Here is a 20,754-nt window from a genome sequence, read left to right as displayed (position 1 = left end):
CTAAACGCTTTTTTAAGACTTAAAATGTTGTAGAGCTTAGTACTAGAGTATTAAATTCTGGAAATTAATCACTACTTTCACCAATGAAAAAGCACTTGATTATATTCTTTTTACTTTTCCCTTATATCTTGATTTAAAACAAATGACCATACTAGAGTTTCACATCTTGCTTTATTTAAGTCCATGCTCATGTATTTACATATTTAATGACTGTGTTAGGATACAAACCATCTTTGTTGGATCTTTTAATACCTAAACAATGGCTGATTATTGAGATAATAACTTTTAGTTTTAATTCCTTAGGATCAATATCCCAAAATCAAATAGCTAGGGCAAAGACTTGATTCAATACCAGAATTCTTCTTGAAAACCAAGTGGTTGCCAACTTCAGTTACAGTGTAACACCAAGCTAATGCAGAAAAGAAAAAGCCCTGGCAGATGGATAGGCAAACAATTCCCATTTATACTAAGAAAGTTAACCCCTACATACTTTTTTTTTTAATGAAGCAATAATAATGGGTATTTATTCCCTTTTCACTGATGAGTATCTTATTCATGTTCAGATACTGCCTGTTTGCTGGCTGGCCCTCTTGCAAGTTTTAAACACACTGAGTTAGAAAAGCATATAAAATATTTAAATTTTCATCTTGCAGAATTCAGAACTGTTTAAAAAATGTTCCCATTGTTTGGGTAATAAATACAGTGACTGTCCAAACTGTTATAGTAAATTAAATAGAATACCTTAAGAATTTATTCATTAGTAGTTGGTAGGCTTTTCCACTGTAGATTAGGGATCCATGATGGTATGCTGCATCTTGAGTAACATGATGTAGTTTAGAACTTACCGTTCATGAACTAACATACTTTTAAACTCTGTTGGTAGTAACTTTGGAGTAAGGGCAAATCATCTAGCACTCCCAAGCATCTTATTTTCTCCAAAGCCTGCTGCTTACAAAACTGTCAGATTCTTAGTCTCCTAGAAGCATGTATATAGAATATTTTTTAAAATATTTTATTTGAGAGACAGAGGACACAAGCTGGGGAGAGGCAGAGGGAGAAGCAGACTCCTTGCTGAGTGAGCAGAACCTGATACAGGGCTCAATCCTAGGGTCCTAGGATAATGACCCAAGCCAAAGGCAGATGCTTAACCAACTGAGCCACTCAGGTGTCCCTAGAATATTTTATTAGTCTATTTAACCTATCTCCTAATAGCATAAACTAGAAACCAGTTAGTTATATGGTCCAGTTTAGGAATATGTATTTTACATAATTTATAGTCCTTTACAAATAGAAAATCAATAATACAATATGCTCAATCTATGCTGATTCAATTTAAGGAATCCTGGCTATAAATAAATTCAACAAAGTCCTTTAGATGCGATTTGTTTTGGGTTTACTGCAACACTTTTTGTTATATTGTATGTCTTGTAAATTCCAATAAGTCTGTCTGAAATCTCAAACATGTTGTTTCGAAGAGAAATTATTATGAACTGGGCATTTTTTGTTTGTTCCTAAAGAGAGAAAAAAAATAGAAGCATTAGTAACAAGTAAATCATAACAAACATCTAACTTACTTGAAATGTTTTTGCTGGGCAATAAATTCAACATTAGTTTGATAATTAAGATGAAGGGGAATGATAACATGTGTAATTTATGACACAGCATTTGAGAGGAATTTGGGTATTTTGGGATGCATGGTTGCCTAGAAGCTTCTAGTGGGGGGGGGGAATCTAAGGAGACCAGGGATTCTAGTTGGGTTTCTGCTACTAATTTACATTACTTGTCCAAATTAGAAATATTTAGTTCAAATAAAGGACTTGGTCTCTCGGATACAACAGGACACAGTGTTAAGAGTATAGGGGAAAAGCTCAAAAGAATTCCGTAAATTCCATGTAATTCCATGTAAATAAATTCCTATAAAATTCTCAGAATGAAAACCTCTAAATGATTACTTACATATATATAAAATGCGACAATGGACACGTTTTTAAAATCAAGGGCCGCATCAATCTCATCCATGAAGTACAGAGGAGTAGGTTTGTAGTGGTGAAGAGCAAATACTAAAGCCAATGAACTAAGTGTTTTCTCTCCTCCTGAAAGATTGAAGATCTTCTTCCAACTTTTCTTAGGTGGTCGAACACTATTAAGAAAATCTCTTATTAGATAACTTGCAAAAGCTAAAGATTTCATGATTTGTTTGCTTTAAAACTGGCTTCTACTATCTTTCTGGGGATCTCTAATTTGATTTTCACAGATTTAAACTTTTTTGAAGTTATTTTGTAAAAATGTTATTGGAGAACACATAAGAACACCTACCAAAATTTTAAGATTTAAACAGCAAGATAAGTAAACACTTCTTGCTATTCTTCTGTTTCTAGTGCATTTTTTTTGCTTTGCAGCTTTAAATCCTAATGTTAAACTGAAATGGCTCAAAAATTTAAAAAGATGAACTAGACAAATATAGTGTAAAATTAAGTATTTGCTGCTTGCCCAGAATTTATGTTGTAAATTGCCAATATGTAAACAAATTAGTACTCACCATCAAACAAAACAAGCTGGAGATCTAAACTACATACCCCACCCTTAAAAAATACTGACAGTTTGGAGAATACGTAGAGATATGTAACAAGAGGATCCAAAACTCAGTATAATTACAAACCTGAACATGATTCCTTCAGAGAAAGGATCCAAGCTGTCTACAAGCTCCAGTTCAGCATCACCTCCCAAAGTTAGCATTTGGTAATTTTCCTTTAATTTATTTGTTATTATATAAAAACCTGCCATGAATTCATTAAGCCTTTGTTTCCGAAGATCTTCATATGCCTGTCTAAACTTATCTCTTTCACAAGTAATTTTGTCCAATTCTGCTACCCGCTGTAAATATAATTCTTCCTATGAAAAAAAAAAATCACAAGAAAAACATCTATTCAGTTACTCTTCTGAAATGAGAGTTAAAACTGCTAATTATACAAATTAAAATTCACAATTTAGGTTAAGGATTAAAGAATTTCTGACTAAGTCATTAACAGTTTATTCATACCTTCTTTTTATACTCTGCAATGGCACCAAGGTTTGGTTTCATTTCATGACACTGGGCTTCTAAAAGTGCAATTTGATTTGTTATAGAATCTGGGTTCTTGATTGCTTCAAGATCCTCTGGGGTTAAAACTGCAATCTCTTCAAGAGGACTGTCTTCTATGGGATGCAATGATATTTTTGAAATCTAAAATTTCAATTTAGATGAGCGTTAGGGAAGGCACAGAACTGTAATTGTTTAAAAAAAATCAAATCATTATATGACAAGTTACTTCTCTATTAAATATATACTAAGGATTTATGGCAATTATTTTTCAAAGGAAAAGAAGAAAAATATTACCGTGTTCCAAAACGTTCACGTAACCTTTTGTTAAATCTCTGAATCAGCCTTGGGGTGAAAATACTGACTAGTGGAACCATTACACAGATTTTTCTATATATAGAAATTACTATATATTGTTCATTACATCCCCTATAAACCTAAGAAATGATTATCTCTGGGGATTAAGAATCACAACATCTCAAAAATACAAAATAGAAACAAGAAACACAACTCTTCCATAAAGGATCTTTAAAAGTGACATTTAACTAAATGGTAACCATCTTACCTCTTTTTGCCAATATTTTATTTTCGAATTATGTTCAGCAATGTGACCATCTATTTGTTCAAGTTTCAACTTAATACTAAGTGCATCTTTTTGAAGAGCATGTTCATTTTCTTGTATTATTTTTAGTTCTTGAAGTAGATTACGATGTTCTTTTTGGATCTCCGGTAAGGACCCCTAAAAAACAAGAACAGCTACTATGGATAATGACCTTCCCAAATGGAAAGAAAGAACAGGTATTTTTACATTACAGAGATGAAGAAATTAGCAATCTCTCCCTATGCCACTTCCATTTAAAAAGTTTATTTATGGAAAAGTTACAATACTCCTCTATTTTTTATTGTACAAATAAATATTAGTTATAGCTACAAAAGTTTTAAGCTATTGAGTCTTTACTATGTCAAGGTACTGATGTCATATATCCAAATCTTTAAATTGCTTCCAATACCATTCACTCCCATCTCCAAGTCTTACCTCTGCAGCATTTGTGTTCTTTACGACCTCTGCTGCTTTGTCCTCAAGACTTTTTAGTTCTGCTGTTAAATCATCTACTTCTTTCTCAGTGTCTTTTATTTCTCTCTCTGTGCGAAAGACGGAGTCTTGTGCTTTTTTAAGATTTCTAAACAAGCAAAATGATACATTAAAAATGTGCTAACATGGGATATATTATCCTGCTTATGAGAGTTTACCAGAAAACTTCATGACATTGAGAGATTTTACTATCACAGATTTTAAAATTTATGATTTCTGAACCACCCTTGATATGGTGTTTATGTTATCCATACACTTCTGGGATGTTGTATATTTTATTAAACTCTGAATATAAATTAATGAAACCTAAACCATGAAGCCAAGTTGTCTGTTGTATTATTATATTATTGTCATTTTCTTATCTGATTGGAGATCTTTAAATCTCTACACTCATGAAGTGATACCTTCCAATAGATAATACCTTCCAGTTAGGGCAACGTGTGTTTCCCAAGGAGGGGAACAAGGACTTTTTTCTCCCTTAATAAAAGTTACTTCTACTTTGACCAATGTGTTTAGACAAACTTTTGCTCCTAAGAAACAAATGGCTTATTAGTGCTTTATCTACCTTTGAGCCAAAGACACTGGAGTAATTTAACTAGATAAAATTGTAACAAATTGATTATTAAGATAAAAAAGTTATTTACATTTTAACATTTTATAAACATATTTAAGCTTTATCTAGAAACACCAATACTCTAAAAATGGATTTAAAAACAAGACCTATGAATGGTTAAGACAATGGAGTAATTCAATTAACCATAAACTAAGTTACCAAGACAATTTTGCTATTCTCCTAGATCAAAATCTATTTAATAACCATCGAACTACTCTATGCCAGAGAAATAAAACAGATTTTTAGGTGCACACAAGTGGAGAATTACAGAACTATACTTTGCCAAGGCATATATCTGTTCACCACTTAAAACACACACCCTCCCCACAATGGTCATCATAAATGTTTTAGGTTTCCCTTTACTAAAGTCCTATTAGATAAAAACATGTCAGATAGGGTTAATTAGTAATAGCATGCTTTCCATGCTTTTCCAACATGGAAGCAGGAAGAAAACTGATTAGGGTTAGCATACATACTCTACCTGTCAGCAGTCTTGATTGCTACTTGGGCTTTAGTAATAGCAGAAGCACATTCATCTAATTGCTTATTTATTTTATCAAGTTTGTCTTGTTGGGCCTTGAGTTTATGGTTATTAATTTCTACGATAATATTGTGTAATCTTTTAACCTCAGCTTCTACTTTTCCAGCTCTCTCAGCCACGTTTTCATATTCTGAAATAAAAAGAAGAGCTCAATTCACGTATATAGGTTCACACACTATCACTTACTAGATGTAAATTTTGTCAGTCATAGGACTTAACCTGATGCACGCAAAATTTTAGACATTTGGGGAAAAGTGTATCTCAAAAAAAGCAGAACACACTATGTCAAAACAAATGGTATTATAACCACACATGGTTAAATTCTCTGGATTAGCCATAGCATAAGCCACTAATTTCTTCTTTTTTAAAAATTAATTAATTAATCATTTAATTTGACACACAGAGATCACAAGTAGGCAGGGGGGGGGGGCAAACAGGCCTCCCGTTGAGCAGAGAGCCCGACGCGGGGCTCGATCCCAGGACCCCGGGATCACGACCTGGGCCAAAGGCAGAGGCTTTAACCCACTCAGCCACCCAGGCACCCCAAGCCACTCAGTTCTTAATGGCTTCATGCGCTCAGGCTCTTTTCAAAAATCTTTGCAACTTTTCCTTAGGTACTTCCTTGATTATTCTCAATGATTTTTACCCTCAGACTATGTGCCTATTAACTTGCCTGTGGTAAAACAACCACAACCACCACCACCATCACCACAAAAAAAAAAAAAAAAAACAAACCTGTGGTTATTTTATTTTGTTAACCTAACAAAGTTCTCCTTCACATGTTACAACAAAGTAGGGGAGACAGGGTAACTGGCACTTTTCTCTGTGGCACAGAAAACTAAAAGTTACATTTCCCAGATTCCCTTCTACCTAGGGTTCAGACATAATTTGGAAGGCATACATGATGAACAGGACGTGTTTCTACTGGCAAGCAGGCATAGAGAAATTTGCATTTTCTCAGTGGCATTAGAAGTTCTGGTATGCAGTCAAAAGCTCTGTGAGTACTGTCAGGCAGTAGCACTAACGTGGACAGTGGAAATTACAGTAAGTGCAACGGGCTTCTGTTGTTGGTAGTTGCAGGATCACTATACCAGTTTGAGAGCAGACTTTGCAACTGTGTAAGAGGCAGTATAGATCATTTGATGGTTCTTTAGAATAGCTCTAGAAATGATTCTTCATTGTTCAACCTAAAATTTCCTTTAGTCATCCCTAGGATTCTGTAAACAATCCAGTGCTCTCAAACAAACGCATGCACTATATAAATTCCAATTACACTAGCCAAAGTTGATTCTATTCTCCATTTTTTTTTCTCTAAGAGAGCATGCTCATATACATGGTGGGGGTTGGAGAAAGGCCACAGGGCAGCAGTAGAGCAGTGGCAGAGGGACAGAATCTCAAGCAGGTTCCATGCCCAGCACAGAGCCTGATGCAGGGCTCAATTGTACTACCCTGACATCATGACCTGAGCCAAAAATCAAGAGGTGGATGTTTAACTAACTGAGCCACCCCAGTGCCCATCATGCATGAATTCTAATCACTATACAATAGAAGAATGAGAGGTGACAAAATGGTGAAGAGTTCAAGCTACTGAGAATACTTACAGGGCGCCTGGGTGGCTCAGTTGGTTGAGCTTCTACCTTTGGCTCAGGTCATGATCCCAGGGTGTGGGGATCTAGCCCCGTGTTATATATCCCCTTCTCCCACTCCCTTTGCCCACCGCCCCCCGACTTGTGCTTGCTCTCTCGCAAATAAAATCTTAAAAACAAAAACAAAAAAACAAAACAAAACAAAAAACAAAACTTGCATCAAACAAACAGTGAGCTAACTTATAGAGAGTCCCATAAAGCTTCTAAGGAGGTATATATATATATATATCTGGCAGATGCCCATATGAGAACAAGATTGGATGAGGATTTAATGACTGCTTCTCCTCCACTGTCTCTTCTCTGTTCAATATGTTGGAATTCCAACAAATCTCCAAATCTTACAATTTTACCATTTCTCCTATGTTTTTGTTCTACATTGCCAGAGAATTCTTTCAGCCCATCTATTTTTTTTTAAGCTTGAAAGCAAGCAAGTGGGGGAGAGGCAAAGGGACAGGTAGAGAATCTTGAGCAGACTCCATGTCCAGCAGGGAGCTTGATCTCATGACTGGAGCCAAAATCAAGAGTTGGAAGCTTAACTGAGCCATCCAGGTACCCCTTAGCCCATCTATTGAATTTAATTCCAACACTCATTTTTTTACATTTCTGAAATCACCAGTTGGCTCCTAAAACAGTAACTTCTGCCTTTTTTTGTTTTCTGTATCCCCCTTTTATCCTAAGGATATACACATTGAAAATATATGCATTTTTTAAAATATACACATTTAAAAGTTCTATATTGCCAACCCTAGTAATCCCCCTAGTACTCTATTGAATGAATTATTTTGCTTACAGTATCAATATTCTCTTAAGTCAAAATTCCATTAGGCTGCCTGCATGCTCTGCTTACCAGCTACTATGGGGGCTGGCAACATAATTTATACTTGGGGGATGGGTCAGAATGTCCCTGGAAAGGTTCCAACTTTTAGAACACTTTCTTCCTAGTTTTTTTTTTGTTTTGTTTGTTTTTGTTAGAGAGAGAGAGCACGTGGGAGCACAGGCAGACAGAGTGTCAGGCAGAGGCAGAGGGAGAAGCAGGCTCCCTGCCGAGCAAGGAGCCCGATGTGGGACTCGATCCCAGGATCCTGGGATCATGACCTGAGCCTAAGGCAGCTGCTTAACCAACTGAGCCAGCCAGGCGTCCCTCTTCCTAGTTTTCAAGTTATCTACTATGCATTTCTTCTTGTTTAAAAAATATCTATAGTAGTAGGGCACCTGGGTGGCTCAGTGGGTTAAAGCCTCTGCCTTTGGCTCAGGGTGATCTCAGGGTCCTGGGATCAAGCCCCGCATTGGGATCTCTGCTCAGCAGGGAGCATGCTTCCCCCTCTCTCTGCCTACTTGGGATCTGTCAAATAAATAAATAAAATCTTAAAAAAAAAAAATCTATAGTAGCAGGTCTATTAGAAGTAGGAGGAAAAAAACTGGCATATATAATCCATAATTTTGAAATCATTATTCTATAACCACCTTGCTCCCTTTATTCTCTAGATATTACTTTTAAAATTTTAAATTAATATAAAATGAAATATTTAAAGATATGCTTGCAGAAATGGGTCCTTTAGAATAAACATTAACACAATCTATTGGTAATATCCAGTATTTCCATGAGAAGAGCTATATATGTATATACAGCCCTTAATAAAGTCAAGGCTTCATTTTCAAACAAGAATGAAATACAGATTCTCTGTGAAAGTGTTGTTATAAATGACACATATACATTTTTGGTCTCTCAATTGACAATTACGTACCAAGAAAGCAATCAAAAAATACTGTGGTATTTGTGGAGAAAGAGGAGCGTGGGTTAAGTTAATGTGTCCACAATAAGAAAATATAGATCCAAAAGAAATGCAAAGGAAAAAAGCCCTGGTCACATAATACCACTTCCCTGTACATTACTCTCCAGTGGCTATTTTTCTTGGAGACCTGGCCTATACTGCCCTATATTATCTGGATTCTTCCTTTACATTAGTCATTCTGGCTTCATTGTGTTCCAAGAGACTCCCCATACTCTTGCCTCAGGGCCTTTGTACTTACTCCTCTATGATCTTAGAATGATTTTTCCAAGTATCACATGGTTAGCATTCATACTTCTGTTTGGTCTCTGCTCAAGTATCTCTAATAGAGGTCCATCTAGCCACTGTGTCTGATTCCCATCCCCTGCCCTGTTAACCCATTTTATTATCACTTAGCACCACCCAATATAAAATGTAGTATGTTTAGCTTCCTCTCTGATGTGTGAGGTTCTTAAATAGAGGGGCTTCATTTTATTCAATGCTCAATCACCAGCATCTAAAACAAATCTGGCCATGGCCAGTACCAGATGCTGAGTATCTTATTAAAAATTCACACAAAAATGCAGGATCCCAAAAATAAAAAAGTTAATATGGGTAACTGCTGAATATTCAGTGTGCATAGTGGACATGTCTACTTAACATATTTTTACCTCTTTTTCTTTTGCAAGAAAACTGTCATATTTGGAGCCTTTGGATAATCACTATTTGTCCTCCTGGGCTCACGAACGGAAACATAACAGGGGTCTTTCTTGAGGATGTGACAAAAGGCTTACAGTGTTTGATAGAGACTCTAGCTAAAATATTGTAAATCAGGAAGGGGTCTGTCATCATAACCCATCATGCCTTCCTCACATAATAAGATGCACATCTATGTTTGATTGAAGCAAACATGGAAAGGGAAGCAGGGCTGCTCAAGTACATAATCAGTAAATTTCAATTTCAAAGACAATTCTGGCTATAAGCCCATGAATTCCCTTTCTTGATTTATGATATTGGTGGTACACTTACATGTACACAAGAAGAAAAAGTTCTAGAAAAAAAAATGTTTTCTAAGTTTTCAAAGACTGTTTTTCTTCATGTGTGTACCACTTATTTCCTGCATGCTTTTGTTTAAATGATACTGTTTCCTAAATCTATAAAATAACTACTATTTTGAAGGGTAATTGTTAAAGATCATTAAAGACTATAAGTAAAGGAAGGAGAGATTCCTTTAGCTCTGGAATCAACTAGAATTTCTATGTGAGGCCTTTTGGGGAGACAATCCAATTGGAGGAGAGGACTGGAGGCTATCCTGAAGCTGCTTTTATTTATTTATTTTTAAAGATTTTATTTATTTACTTGACAGAGATCATGAGCAGGCAGAGAGGCAGGCAGAGAGAGAGGAAGGGAAACAGGCTCCCTGCTGAGCAGAGAGCCCAACGTGGGGCTCGATCCCAGGACCCTGAGATCATGACCTGAGCCGAAGGCAGAGGCTTAACCACTGAGCCACCTAGGCGCCTCCTGAAGCTGCTTTTAGAAACCATATAAAACCAAGAAAAAGGGGTGTCTGGGTGGCTCAGTGGATTAAAGCCTCTGCCTTCGGCTCAGGTCATGATTCCAGGGTTCTGGGATCGAGCCCCACATTGGGCTTTCTGCTTGGCAGGGAGCCTGCCTGCTTCCTTCCTCCCTCTCTGCCTACTTGTGATCTCTGTCAAAGAAATAAATAAAATCTTTAAAAAAAAAAAAAAAAGCATGTTATCTCTATTAAAGAATGTCATGGGGCAGAGCACCTGGGTGAATGACCAGCTCTTAGTTTCCACTTAGGCCTGTGGCTCCAAACTCAGAGCAGAGTTTGCTTACAGATTCTCTCTCCCTCTCCTCCCACCCCCAGCTCGCTCTATCTCTAAAATAAATCAATCTTAAAAAAAAAAAAAGAATGCCATGGGGCTTAGTAGGACCACAGAAGCCTCCCAAAGCCATCTCATTGTACTCCCTTAGAAATCTAGAAGAACTGCTTGCAGGAAAAGGCACTCAGATTAACAAGAAAGGGAGTAGGAAAATGCAGAGGTGCTAAACAGAGGGGCATCTTGATCCAAGGTACAGAGACCAAGAAAGGGGAGGTAACCTGGAAATGGGAATGATAGGAAAGAGGCAGTTAAAAGTCTGCTTTGGGGACACCTGGGTGTCTCAGTGGGTTAAGCGTTTGCCTTCAGCTCAGGTCACAATCCCAGTTCTGGCTTTGAATCCCGCATGGGGCTCTTTGCTCAGCAGAGAGCCTGCCTCTCTCTACCTCCCCCTGGTTTGTGCTCGCTCTCTTTTCTCTCTGGGCCAAATATATTAAGTATAAGATTAAGAGCATGGGTTCTGGAATCAGACTGCCTTGGTCCTCAATTCCTCTATCACCACATGCTGTATGACCTTAGGCAAATTATATAAACGATTCTGGGGTGCCTAGGTGCGTCACTTGGTTAAGTGACTGCCTTCAGCTCAGGTCATGATCCTGGAGTCCCACATCAGGCTTCCTGCTTGGCAGGGAGTCTGCTTCTCCCTCTGAACCCTCCCTCTTCTCATGCTCACTCTCTATGTCAAATAAATAAATAAAATCTTAAAAGAAAAAAAAAAAACCCAAAAAACAAAAACCAACCATAAACCATTCTGTGCTTAAGTTTTCTTATCAAATGAATTACTTAATAGTACTTAGTTTATAACCTTTTAAGAACAAAATAATAGAAACCATGAAACAGAGACGTGACTTGCACAGAAATATGACTATTTTTATTCTATAAACTGCTACATTAAACACTTCAAACATTAAAAGCTTATTTTTAACAATCTTAAAAAAAAAAAAAAGCACGTATGAGTAAGCATGTATCTTTAAACATACCTGTTTTGAAAACACTAACATTTTCTTCTAGTAATTTCTGCTTTTTTTTGTCAGGGGCTGTAGCAAGTACATTAGCTTCAAGTTCCTTAACTTGGACATTCAAATATTCTTCTTGCTCTGATAAACGCTACAGAAATGTTTTAACATTATGTCACTATTTTAACTAATAATATTTGCCTTAAATACTTTAAAGAAATAAAGACACTTAAAATCTTTAAGAAAATACTAACAGTAAAAGGGCAGAAAACATGAACAATTAATATAAAACATGAAAATGGCAAACACAGGAAGTTTGTAATTCATCACAAAAATGAGTTAAAATGCCATTTTTTGGGTGCAGATTAGCAAACTTAAAATATACGGAAAACTACACCTAGTGCTTAGACTTGGAAAAACAATTACCTGTATGTTACTAAAAGTTAAATGAATCAGAACCATCTTTGAGAACAATTTTACATTATACAATAATGCCTGAAACACTGTACCCATAGTGGGTAATAATTTTAGGAATCTAACCTAATAGTTGGATGAATGTATAAAGATATACCTAAAAAGGGTTATTTATTTTGAAGATTTTAAGTAATCATTAGACCCAACCTGGGGCTTGAACTCACAACCCTGAGATCTAGAGTCTCAGGCTCCACTGACCGAGCCAGCCAGGTGTACCTGACAAGTTTATTTTAAACACAGCAATATTCATGACATGGAAAAGCATTTATCAAATTGTGATACAAACGAAATGCTCAAATGCAGCTGTAAACAAAGTAAATTTACACTGGTTTGGAAAGAAAACCACAATTTACTATGAAAAGTTAGTATGACTCATTAAAAATCTATGCATATATCCCTATCAACCATAAACAAACACAAAGACTAAATATTTATATTAAAAAGTTGAAGGATATACATAAAAATTAAGGGTGATAATCTGGGTATTTTCTGCAAACCACTTTTTTTTTTTCTTATAGTGGGTATACTCTGCTTTGCATAATTAAAAAGCACTCTTCTTTTAAAAGAGAATGAACATAAAGGCTCACATAGATGTTAAAGGAAGACTCCATTAAGTATAAATGAAAGCCAAGAATAGCTGTTGTTAGAGCAAAACCGCAACAGGGCATTTATCCATTAGTACTAAGGGAAATGAAATCAAGACACAGGATTTCCATCTAGAGACCCACTCTCCTCCCTTATATTCTAAAATTATAAGCAAACAACGAAATGCTTCTGCCAATTGTTACTGAATTCCAACAGTTTTAGCTAATATTGACAGAAGAGTACCTGGATGCTTGCAGTAAATTTTTCTAGTGTATTCCTCATTTCTTGTTCATTATGCCTTAACTTAACTACTGCTTCTTCCAGTTGCACTTTTTGCTCCTGGATCTGCACTGCTTTTTGAGAATCTCTCTGCAACTGTGATTCCATCCTATTTACCTACAAAGAATACCAGAGAAATAAGTTTACTCCGTGAGTCACTTCAGATTAGCAGCCAAATCAACCAATGAATGAAGAAAACTGAAACTTGTGATTTTAAAGACTAGAATAAAACCAGAAATCCAGTTCCAATTCACAATCCTAAAGCTTAGGAGATGATCGAACTGCTTTGTGCATCACATTTTAAGTGCTGTATAGTTACATAAGTTACATGTTATACCATGAAAATTTTTAAGTGGAAGCATAGCAACTATTTCAAAATATGAGAAAAACAAACAAATAAAACACACAAAAAACCCAAGATACACCTTTTTGGAAAAAGTTCGGTATCCAGGACATTGAAGTATATGTTTTTAAGGAATAAAAAAGTATAGTGTTCCAAGGGGATGATGGAACAACAGAAGTTTTTTCTAGACATTTTAACATTCTCATATACTTCTGGTCATGTTAAAATATTCTGAAATAAAATTTGAAAATATGCATCGGAAGTCTTTACTATACTTAAATTTTTTTGAAATAGAAAAAACAATTACACACAGCAACAATAATTATATGTGGAAAAACATTAAATGTCAAATGATGAGTGGTTAAATTATGAAATATCCATATGATCCAAATGTAATACTAGAAAGATACATATGTGGAGCATATATTTTCTAATTAACATGTTTTATTTTTAGAGCTTTAGAGGGTTTTATATTTTAAAAAATTCCCAAAGCTTATGTCATTTATATAAAATTCAATCTGTTAACTTAAAATTTGAGTATACTTAGGCTGAATTTTATAGTATGTATGTTACAGATCAATAAGCTTAAAGGTCTGACTATAATTTTATATATGCTGACCTCTTCTTCCGAGATTTCGACAACTGATGAACCCATCCTTCCTTTCATTACTTTGCTTCCACCACCAGTCATTGTACCTATAGAACAGAAGACAGACTTAGTTGTCTCCCCCAACAAGATTAAATAAACTCAATGCCAGGAAAAAAAAAATGTTTATTACCTGACTGTTCTATGATTTGCCCCTGTAATGTCACCACTCTCCATCTTCTATCTTTTTGATATGCTACTCTTGTGGCTTGGTCTAAATTGTCAGCAACTAAGGTATCCCGTAAAACAAAGTAAAAAGCCTGGCGAATTTTCTCATCTTTTACTTTTACTAAATCAAATAACCGAGGAGTATTTTCAGGAGTTTGAATTTTGGTCATTTTATTTGCCCACACGGTCATCTAAAAGTTAAAAAAAAAAAAAAAAGTATCATTTCAGGTATCATTTATGTAAATAATATACATACATGTGTATCAGGTAAGATCATGTACACAAGGTTCTGAATATCTGCATAACTCAGTATTATTCTACTATTATTGGAAAGAGTTACTGTAAATTCTATTCACAGATGATATATAAAATCTTATGGAATATACACACACGAAACTATTAAACCTAGTATTTCAGCAAATCAATATACAAAAATTAATTGTATTTCTATACACCAGTAATGAATAACCTAAAAATGAGATTAAAAAATTCCATTTATAAGGTCATATTAAACAAGAGAGAAAACCTCCAAAACAGGAATTTAACAAAAGAAACAAAGAAAAACCGTATAGTAAAGGCTATAAAATATTATGGTATAGATTCAGTCCTAAAAAAAATGGAAGACATCCCCAGTTCCTGGCCTGTTAAGGTTTAAAATTATTAAGATGGCAATACTACACAAATTAATCTACAGATTCAATGCAACCTGCATCAAAATCCCAGTTACCTTCTCCTCCCCCACCCTGAAACTGACAAAATTCATATGGAAATTACAGGGACTCAGAATAGCCAAAACAATCTTGATATCAAAGAACAAAATTCGGGGTGCCTGGGAGGCTCAGTCAGTTAAGAATCCGACTCTTGATATCAGGGTTGTGAGTTCTAGCCTTGCACTGGGCTCCATGCTGGAGGTGGAGCCTACTTAAGAAAGAAACAAAGGGGTGCCTGGGTGGCTCAGTTGGTTGACTGAGCCACCCAGGCACCCAGGTCAGTTGATTTTTGACAAGGATGTCAAGTAAATTCAATGGGGAAAGAATAGTCTTTCCAACAAATGGTGCTAGAACAACTGGACATCCACATACAAGAGTAGAGTTAGACCCTTTAACACAGTATTATAAAATTAACATGAATAAAAAACCTAAATGTAAAAACTAAAGCTACAAAACTCACAGAAGAAAACAGAAGGTCAACCACCATGCCTTTGGATTATGTAGTAGTTTTAGATATGACACACAAAACACAAGAAACCATATTAAAAATTTATCAAAATTTGGGGCACCTGGGTGGCTCAGTGGGTTAATGCCTCTGCCTTCAGCTCAGGTCATGATCCCAGGGTCCTGGGATCGAGCCCCGCATCGGGCTCTCTGCTCAGCAGGGAGCCTGCTTCCCTTCTGCCTGCCTCTCTGCCTACTTGTGATCTCTGTCTGTCAAATAAATAAATAAAATCTTAAAAAAAAATTTTATCAAAATTTTTAAAAACTATAATTCAGAAGAAACCATCAAGAAAGTGAAGACAACCTAGAGAATGGAAGAAAACCTTTGCAAATCACACATCTGACAAGAGATTTGGACCCAAAATACAGAAAAAAGACTCTTACAACTTAGTAAGACAAATATACCAGTGAACAAATGGCAAAGGATTTGAATCGTTCCCCAAAGAAGATAAATAAGCACATGAAAAAATAATAAGCACATGAAAAATTATTCAACATTAAGCAATCAGGAAATGCAAATCAAAACCACAAAGAGAGGGGTGACTGGGTGGCGCAGTCAGTTAAGTGTTCAATTCTTGCTCTCAGTTCAGGTTTTGATCTGAGTCAGGAGTTCAAGCCCCATGTTTGGGCTTCACACAGAGTATGGAGACTATTAAATAAACTGAAAGCTTTATACATTATGGGTAGTACATGGTACAGCAGCAGTGGGAAAATCTGTCAGTTCCTCAAAAAGTTAAACAGTTAACAAGTAACCCAGCAATTCTAATCCTGGGTATTTACCAAAGAGAGCTAACAACATGGGTCTGCACAAAAATCTGCATATGAACATTCATGGCAACATTACCCATACAGTCAAAACATGGGAAAAACACAAATGTTCATCATTGATGAATGGATAAACAAAAGGTGGCACATCCACAGACTAGAACAGCTTGGCAATAAAAAGGAACGAACTGTTGATGTATCCTACAACATGGATAAATTTTAAAAACCTAAACTAAACCACACACAAAAACCTATATATTGAATGATTCCATTTATACAAAACGCCCAGAACAGGTAAATAAAAAAGCAGATTTTAAGTTTTGGGGGTGGGTAACTATGAATGAGTAGATTTTTTTTTTTTTGGAGAGAGGAAAATATCCTGGAATTAGTGGTCATGGTTTAACAACCTTGTAAGTATACGAAAACCAACTGAACTCTATACTTTAAAATGGTAAATTTTATGATAGGTGAATTTTATCTCCATAAAAGGTTTTTGGTTTTTTTTTTTAAAGTAGTTACTGACAATGGAAGTTAAAAAGAGCTACCAGTCACTCTAATATTGGAATATATATTCCTTCAGGGGAGGCATTACAAGGTTTTTTCCTATAACCATATGTCCCTAGGGCCTAAAATAATCCTCAAAACATATCAGGTGTTCACTAAATAACTATAAAGAAAACTAGGGTTCAAAAACCAAAAAGTAGTTTTCACTTTAAAATTAAATTACAGGTAATTATAGGTAACTTATTATGAATACTCACCTTATCCAAACCTATAAAGGTTGCAACTCCAATATTTTGTCTTTTAAGGAAGTTCACACAATCCTGGGCTGTATCAATAGAATCAACAACAATGTAGTCTAATGCATGACAACAGGAGGAAATAGCAACATCATATTTTTCATCAATTGCTCCTAAATCCCCCTAATAATTAAAAGGAAGGGAAAAAAAAAAATCAATGCATAGTCAGTAAAAAATTAGGCACAGGATCATCACAATTTCTACAGACCTTTCATTACTTTTAGCTGAAAAACTACTTATGTATGGTATAAATAATATAAAAAGGGTACACAATGAAAAATATGTGTTCTTCTCAACCTTCCCCTTCTGCAAAATCAATGATTAGTTTTTAATGTACCTTCAAAAAAATTTAGATATGCAGAATTTGAATTTTTAATGAACACAAATGAGAAGAACTGTTTATTGTATGAAAATAATGTGAAGATTTTAAAATCTTTCAACCTTAAAAGTACTATGGCATAAGCAAAATAAATTCTAAAATTCTAAAAATCTAAAAATTAAAAAAAAATAAAAATTTTAATTACTGAAAGCCAGCTAAGATTATTTAAGTCCTGATGAAACACATTTGTCTACATATCTATTAATCAGCCATTAAGCAGCATCCACAGGTTAGATTTTTCCATGAGAGCAAAAGAACAGAATCAGATTACCTCCCAACAAAATAAGGTGGAAGTCCCCTGACATAAAGACATGGAAGTAACCACGGTGGGTAATTTTCATTTGCCCTCATCAATCATTCTTTTTCTGCTTTCTTCTCTGCAAGGTTGACTCAGGAACTGCACTAATTGGTACCCTTAGTTCTCTAGCTTTAGAGAATGTGAGGTTATCAGCTTGAGATGGCATGGTAGAGATGAAAGGGGATGAAATATTTCCCCCTTTCCCTCCTGTCAGCCTCTAGCCATGACTATAGTTCTTTCCCTCTTCAAGTTCAGGGGCAATAATGGTCTCCACTACTGCTAGTCTTGGGTTTCTATTACCCCTTGTTGATTTCCCTACATTCTAGCCACAACCTTCAGTAAAATGGTATAAAACACAAAATTTATCAAATTCTTGTTTTTTTTAAAAAAGAATGAAGTGGTTTTGTTAAATTTCCTTATCACAACCACCTAGTTTTGTCCTTGGTTAAGAAAACGATAGTTATCTGAAACTAAAAAAGAAAACTTACTTTTAATCCATACCCATAACCCATGAGATAATCCATACTACAAAGAATTTTATCAAGCCTAAAGAGCAAAGTGTTTAAAAATCAATGTCTTTTAAAACTAAAATAAATGTTATTTCCTGTATAGTAACTTAGTATTACAGTTCTTTAAGTCAAAGGAAGAAAATTATTTACAATGTCTTTAAGAAAAATATATAGTCATTGCCAAATAAATCTACTTTACCAATCTTCCATATATTCCTGGAATCCTGCCAGATTTCTTTTCTTGAATTATTGCATCAAGGACTTTCCCCCTACTTCGATTCATTGCTAAGGAACTCTTTGCTTCTTCAACTTTTTGAAAGAGATCACGAACCAAACTTTTTAATTTTATTTCTTCTTGTGTAAGTTTTTGAAGTTCTTTTTCTTTCTAAAAGTGTAAAGTGAAGAAAATGAATCCTAGAAGCATATGCCCAACCATAGCACAGAATTAGTTGCAATGCCTCATAAAAAAAAGGAAAGACCAATAAGAAACACTTGAACCAGAACTAAACTTCCATCTTGCAACCGTGGAGGCTAGGTTTGAAAATATGGATGAGTTTTCTATTTTAAAGGAACATAAAATTATTTGAGTCAATAATAAGGAACATAAGTATAGTATGGTTCTGGTAGTACACTGACTGACAGAATGAGTTGAGCTATGGCTGTGGAAATCCCAGCTTGGCACCACATAGCTAGGCAAAAATGTGTCTTAATTCTTTAACATTTTAAAAAATGATTTTATATATTTGAGAGTGAGAGAGAAACCATGAGAAAGGGGAGGGTCAGAGGGAGAGGCAGACTCCCTGCTGAGCAGACAGCCCAATGTGGGACTCAGTCCTGGAATTCCAGGATCATGACCTGAGCTGAAGGCAGACTTAACCGACTGAGCCACCCAGGTACCCCAGTGTATCTTAATTCTTAATGTCCACACTAATTAAAAATGGACCTTGGTACAGGACCCAGAAAACAGGTTAGTGGACAGGACTATGGTTATACTGTGCTTTGCATTCTAAATAATGACAGATATTTATATTTATTATACATGTATTTTTTTTCTTTTTTAAACCATAGCCCTTTTAAAAAAGATTAGAGAGGGAGAACATGTTCCCATGAATGGTGGGGCCGGAGGGGGGGTAGGACAGAGGTAGAGAATCTTCAAGCAGACTGCCTGCTGAGTGTGGATCTCCCCCCTCCCACTTGGGGTTCTATGCCGTGATCCATGAGATCACAACTGAGCTGAAACCAAGAGTTGGATGCCCAACTGACTGAGCCGACCCAACTGCCCCCAAAATGCAGTTTTGAAAGGGAACATGGTAAATGAATAGTACTACTGCTATACAAAAATGTCAGGCTGCCAACAAGATGAACCATACACATGGATACAAAACCCCAAACTCTATTTCTCAGTCTCTTAAGTTAGAGCAGTCATTTTTTTCCTGATATTCTCCCTATCTCCCGGCTTTAAAATATTACCTCTATTATTAGTCATGGTATCAAGTAAAAGCTCAAGTTACAAATATAATTTATCCCCAAATAAAATGAATCAATCACCAACAAGACAGAAGTGGTCACTGGATATAATTTTACATTTTAATTCTAACTGGCCATGAAATTCCCTGATGACCAAATGGTGTACATTTACTAAAATAAAAAGGTTTTCAGTATAATTTAACTTCAAACAGCATTTTCTATTGCCATCTTACCCAATGAGGGTCTCCAAATTAAAGCTATGAAATTCCTTAGAGACCTAATTCACTCAAGGATAAGGAGGGGAACCTAATCAAGAGCTAAGTTAGATATCTTAATTTGTTTAAAACAGTATGCAGTCCCAACAATGACAACAAAACTATATCCTTAAGTTCAAAATCAGAAAAAATATACTAAAATATATGTAAGAATGAATATAGAAACCATCTATTTAGGTTTTTCATTTACCCCTGCATAAGTTGTCTATATTTAGATGTAGGGAAACACAAACTTTCTTTTATTTATGTGGGAAATAATGGTGGCAGTGGCAGTGTTATCTACTGTTTGACACTTCTGGGGAGAATATAGTTCCTTGATAGAATCAATTCACAACTAACTCCATTCTTTTGGGGAAGATTACACTAAATGAAAAAAAAGTAAATCTAAATGTATCAGTCACTTCAGATGTTTAAATTAGAAAAAATATATATAATGTAAGAATTGATAACAAGGGTTGATAAATATTTCAGATGAAATACAGAAGCGAAGATTTACCTCCTTTAATTCCAGTTCAGACTGAGGGAGTCTTGCTTCTATTTCTCTGATTGCAGCTTTCCTCTCTTTGAGAGTCTCAGAAGCTGTAATTAGAGCTTCCTTGGCCTTACTTAATTGAGACACTGCAGTATTATGACGACTGAGATAGATATCAAGTTCTGATTGGGCAACATCCATCTTTGAACGTGCTTCATTTACCAATTTGCTGAAACCCATAAGTTCTTTCTCTCGACTCTGTTAAAATATGATGGACTCCATTAAATCTGAAATACATTTTCAAAGCTAAGCTGAAATGGAAACCATACATGTTGACTTTGCCTTTAGAGATTCTATAAACATAATACAAAAAAATAATTTTTACAATTGGAATTAGACTAGTAGTTTTTGCCTAGTGGCCAATGTTCACTATACATAAAGTCTCTTCCCAACTAATTTCACAAGGGCTTAATGGACTA

At 35.4% G+C, this 20,754-nt stretch overlaps 1 protein-coding gene across 3 annotated transcripts in view; it reads right to left on the bottom strand.

Annotated features, from left to right (window-relative positions):
* Window positions 1-152: 152 nt before the first annotated feature.
* SMC4 (structural maintenance of chromosomes 4) overlaps window positions 153-20,754 on the bottom strand; it is a 40,750-nt gene continuing 20,148 nt past the window's right edge. For all 3 annotated transcript variants that reach the window (XM_047729050.1, XM_047729039.1, XM_047729030.1), the window contains 14 exons: window positions 20,300-20,533; window positions 18,261-18,446; window positions 16,837-16,998; window positions 14,062-14,287; window positions 13,902-13,978; window positions 12,904-13,056; window positions 11,626-11,752; window positions 5,267-5,456; window positions 4,116-4,260; window positions 3,645-3,818; window positions 3,041-3,223; window positions 2,660-2,892; window positions 1,957-2,140; window positions 153-1,511 (listed from right to left, as the gene is read on the bottom strand). In XM_047729050.1, the coding sequence (XP_047585006.1) occupies window positions 1,359-1,511; window positions 1,957-2,140; window positions 2,660-2,892; window positions 3,041-3,223; window positions 3,645-3,818; window positions 4,116-4,260; window positions 5,267-5,456; window positions 11,626-11,752; window positions 12,904-13,056; window positions 13,902-13,978; window positions 14,062-14,287; window positions 16,837-16,998; window positions 18,261-18,446; window positions 20,300-20,533 (2,427 nt within the window). In that variant the 3' untranslated portion in view covers window positions 153-1,358. The remainder of the gene's footprint in view (window positions 1,512-1,956; window positions 2,141-2,659; window positions 2,893-3,040; window positions 3,224-3,644; window positions 3,819-4,115; window positions 4,261-5,266; window positions 5,457-11,625; window positions 11,753-12,903; window positions 13,057-13,901; window positions 13,979-14,061; window positions 14,288-16,836; window positions 16,999-18,260; window positions 18,447-20,299; window positions 20,534-20,754) is intronic.

Source organism: Lutra lutra, chromosome 1, assembly GCF_902655055.1.
Source record: "Lutra lutra chromosome 1, mLutLut1.2, whole genome shotgun sequence".
Lineage (NCBI taxonomy): Eukaryota > Metazoa > Chordata > Mammalia > Carnivora > Mustelidae > Lutra > Lutra lutra.
This window is presented reverse-complemented; position numbering and strand designations above follow the sequence as displayed.